Source organism: Egretta garzetta, unplaced genomic scaffold, assembly GCF_000687185.1.
Source record: "Egretta garzetta isolate BGI_Z169 unplaced genomic scaffold, ASM68718v1 scaffold79, whole genome shotgun sequence".
NCBI lineage: Eukaryota > Metazoa > Chordata > Aves > Pelecaniformes > Ardeidae > Egretta > Egretta garzetta.
In genome coordinates, this window is record NW_009260791.1 from 3,197,221 (window position 1) to 3,201,749 (window position 4,529).

At 47.3% G+C, this 4,529-nt stretch overlaps 1 protein-coding gene across 1 annotated transcript in view; it reads right to left on the reverse strand.

Annotated features, from left to right (window-relative positions):
• FLVCR2 (FLVCR heme transporter 2) overlaps positions 1-4,529 on the reverse strand; it is a 38,132-nt gene extending 33,603 nt beyond the window's left edge. Inside the window, exon 1 of the mRNA XM_035902089.1 lies at positions 4,206-4,529. Coding sequence (XP_035757982.1) covers positions 4,206-4,493 — 288 coding nt within the window. The 5' untranslated portion in view covers positions 4,494-4,529. The remainder of the gene's footprint in view (positions 1-4,205) is intronic.

Genomic DNA, 4,529 nt, shown 5'->3' on the forward strand with positions numbered 1-4,529 from the left:
CCAGTTCAGAACAAGAGGGAAGGACCCATCAGGAGAGAGCGAGCATTTCCCTGAATTTCATTGACAGCTTATCATCCAGTTTGCCCACTTCAAAAGGCATCACCTAATCATTGCTAGACTGGCACTCCCAGTGGTCTGCAGATAGCACCTAAAATCTCTGCCTCGGGCCAATTCTGTTATGGAAGCCCTAAATCTCTGAAGTCACATGCCAGCTGCATCAGAACAAGGGTGGACCCCACCTGAAGATCAGTAAGGTGCTGCGTCATTTCTCCCCAGAGGCAGAGATGAATATGAAGCTGAAGTTTTCTCTCCTCCCAAACCACAACAACACCTTTTATCAACCCCTGCTGAAAAACAAAGAGGCAAAATTACAGCAGAAAGATCATCTAACACGCCTGCATCCTTACTCCCAAGCCCACCAGCTGCTTGTTTTTCTTTGTCAAAATGGCAAGAGCCAGAAACTAGGTATATTTCAATTAAAAAAAAAAAAAGTAACAATACTGGTGGCAGAGCAATACCAAGACACGCACAAAAAAACCCGTTCTTTCATTGCCCCTGCAACACAGTTAAGCACTTCTCTGCCTGCTGCCCATGTCCCTTTGCCCATCGGGTGACAACAGGGAGATACAGCAGTAAGAGGTACACCTAAAACCAACATGCCTGAAGAAACGTGGCCCAAGCACAACAGTCCAGCACCCACCATGGCAGCTGAAGCAGAGAGCTGACACCTGGCCACCAGGCTCCAGCTTATAAATCTCAAAAAGCCATGAGAATTTAACTCGTTACCTAAACATCCCTACCGTTGTGTTAGTTCTGTCATGCCACAGCACCGTGTTTCCTCATCCCCAAAAGACAGCAGACCAAGTATGTTAAAGGAAAGGGCAAGGCCTGCTGCTCCAGGCAAATATATACATATATACAATATATGTATATTTTTATATATATATAATATATAAAATACACTTAAGAAACATACAAATATATATATACACTCTTGCAAATGCTAGTATCTCAGGAGAGTGTTTCTTCCTGCTCCAGTCCTGTCACCAGAAAGAATGAGGGGACAGTCTCCCTCTGACATAGAAATCAGAAGCCCATTTGCTGCAACCTGTCAGGTCTGAACCACAGCCCCAAACAGGGAACAAGCTGATAAACCAATACACTGAAATGGAAGCAGCACAGCCTTACGCAAACCGCTCTCTCCCACCCACCTCTTGAGCATGGGACGTCACATAGATATCCAGCACCAAGCTCCTCTACTAGTGACACTGCTGATGACGTAGCAGGCACGCCACTACTGACGTCTGTGTATCAGAAGCATGTCAGACAAACTCCTCCTAACATTCAAACATATATGAAGGACATTTGTGAACTCTCCAAAACACTTCTGCTTCCCTACCCCAGAACTTCTGCCTGAGAAAAAGTCCCCACATAGATTTTTCTGAGTCTTTTAAGCAATGAGGTGCTAGTAATATTTTAATAACACTAACATTTTAATGCGAAAGTATCCAACATGCAAGTAAATCCCATTCTACACATCCTCATGCATGCACTTGCAGGGACAAGGAAAAAGAATGGAAAAACCTATGCATCTCCCTGTTAAAATGAGGAAAAGGAAAATGTCATGAAAACCAGCAGTGGGTAAACAAGTGAATGTGATCACATCCTCCACACTCTTCTCTTCTAGAAGCTCTCCATCACTGATTCACCAGTGCACAGTCTAACCCTTCTTTGCACTTCAGGTACCACAGCCAACCCATGACCAGAAACAAGCGAGGAGAATCTGATACTCTGCTAGGGTTTGTTGTTTTGTTTTTTGGGTTTTTTTTAAAGGTATTTAATACCCAGTCTGACTGATTCAATGATTTACTGTTCAGGGATAACTTTGAACCCAAAAGTTGCCATCACTCAGCAAGCAGTGGTGGCATCCTGAGCAGACATCACCCCAGCAGACCTCGACGAACCAGCAGGCAGGGTTCTCCTGAGGACAGCACTGCTTAGGGGTAGGAGCAGAAAGAGGGCAGATATTTAGAGCAAAGAAGCAGTGACACTGCCCTGCTCCTCTGTGTAGCTGCCTGCAATTCTTGATGGAGAGGAACATCAGTGCTTGGCATTCGATAACAATAATAATCATGATAACAACTCATGACAGAGTTTTCCACCTTGAGGATCTATAACTAAGTGACATGGCAAGGAAAGGAAAACCATACAGTTGTAGAGGAGCGAGAACAGGGAATCATTTGCCATTCTGGCATACTGCAATTACAAACCCACTGTATTATACCCTTTGCTAACAGTCCCTAAAACAGAGTCTTTAACTGCAGACTCAGAAGAAAATGATGCCTCTATTTCTTCCCCCTGCCCAACATCATCAGTAAACAAAATAGCTACTTTTCATTCACTGTGATTATGCACCTCAGAAACCTTGATTAAGGGAATGAATAGGTCCTTCCTATGGACTACGCCCGGCCCTTACTCATTGCCATTTCTGACTTCTCCCATTCTCTAAAAGGAAAGTCTGGGCTTACAAAGCAAAGGTCTCATTGCCATGTCAGTTCAACCTCCAGAGCAGTGTGGAGCACCAAAAGTGTAGCCAAAGTTTGCTTTTCACAACTGTGCTAACCCGCCCCTTTTAGGATGATGAGGATACCACACACACATATAGCACAGGCTGAAAACCTCATTGTTTGGATTTCTTATGCACACTGTTGAGTAACTCCACCTGAATAATTAAAAAAAAGAAGTCTGACAGCAAAATGCTCAGTTACTTATTTACTTCTAAATCAGCAGAGTGCTCATGCCAAGTTAAATGCCTTCCACTCTAAAGATTCATTTAAAACACATAAAAATCAGCCCACTAGCCTGGGTGATAGGAGCGAAGAGAAAAGCTTAGATTCACTCAGGGAAAAATAAGTATGTTTTCTCTTTCCAAAAGACGTAAACCAGAGTCTCCTTAATTCCCTAGCACTGTTCTTCCACAAACACCATCTCCGAGCATTCACCTCTTTTTGCCTCAGCAGTATCTAAATACAGAAACTCAGGAATGTGGGGAAAGGAGACCTCAAACTCTCTGCACATGAAGTTATCTGTGAGGACAAACCGTGTGTTAGAAACTATCTGAATTGCAAACCATTCAAACCTGAATAGCAGCCGCCCACAGGCTGAATCAAAGATGGTCCAGGGTGGTGCACAGAGTCATGTGTAGGGGAGTACACTGGGTCTCAAAGCAATGGGCACAGGTCCAGCCCAGCAGCTAACACCAGGTTCTGCTTCCCTCTTCTTCACGTCAGCATTGCAGAGCCAGATTCACTTTGCTTACGCCACATTGCATCAGTATTGTCCTATCTATTTCATGCAACAGGGATGAGTGGGTGTTCCGGTGCAAGGGTCAAGAAGCTATTTCCCTGATCCTTTCAAAGCTGTAGAAAAAATTACCTCCTCTGAATACTAGCTGGCTACAAGAAAAGACCGTCACAGCTTGAGCAAGTGCAGGTTGTTGGCCTCCCTGACCCGCCTTGATGCAAGAGTGCTCAGAGAGGTTACCTTGCCCTAGCCTGATGGAAGGTTTGTTTCTTTTCAAAGCAGCTGCTTGGGGAAACTCTGTACCTACTTTTAAGAGGCATGAAAGTGCTAAAGTCCTTTTCCTCCAGGGCTCAGTGACAAGAACTCTTTTCAGTAGACAGCTAATCTCCTTTGTCCCACTTACTTGTCAGCAGGAGGAGGATATTGCAGCATCAAGTCCAGATGCAGCTGTGGATCTGAGGTTTGCAGGACACTGCCTAAAGCGCGTTTCTCAGCTCTGTGCATTCCCCTCCAGCCCATCCATGGTCCTACTGAATCATACCCCTAGCCATTCACAGACATGGAAGTAGGAAGGCACTGGAGAAGACCCCGAGTCCAGACACCTCTCAAAGCCAGAAACATACCCAACTTCCATGCTTTCCCCAGCTTCATAGACTTAGGTCCCACTTGCCTCTGCCACCACTGTCAGCCCACAGCCTAACCCCAGCTGCGTCCCTCTAGGTACCAGCTGACTTTCCCAGGCGGAATTTCATGTAAGTGGCTCTTACCCCTACTGCTGCCCTCCAGGCCCTGCGCATCTCTTCCCCCTGCCTGGTTTGCCCTCTTAGCGCTCCCAGTCTCCGGCCCAGCAGGTGACAGCCCACCTCACATCCCTGGCCAGCCGGGGGGCAGCTGCCCGTTACCTGGTTCCCAAAAACAGCGACGGAGCAGGCAGTGGAGACCTCACGGGCACCAAACCAGACAGAGGCGATGCGTGAGGGCATGCCCAGGATGAAGACCTGGGCCAGGGAGCAGATGACCTGCCCCAGGACGGTGATGGGGAAGAGGTGCGGCTTCAGGCTGCCCAGCTTCACCCAGGCGCCCAGGGCATTGAGGGCCGAGCCGGCCAGGGCGATGACACGCAGGCCCCTCTTGTCCAGCAGCCAGGCGACGGGGAAGAGCAGCGGGATGTAGGCGAGCATGTAGCTCATGGAGAGCCAGTCGATGGCGAAGGCGCTCACGCCGTA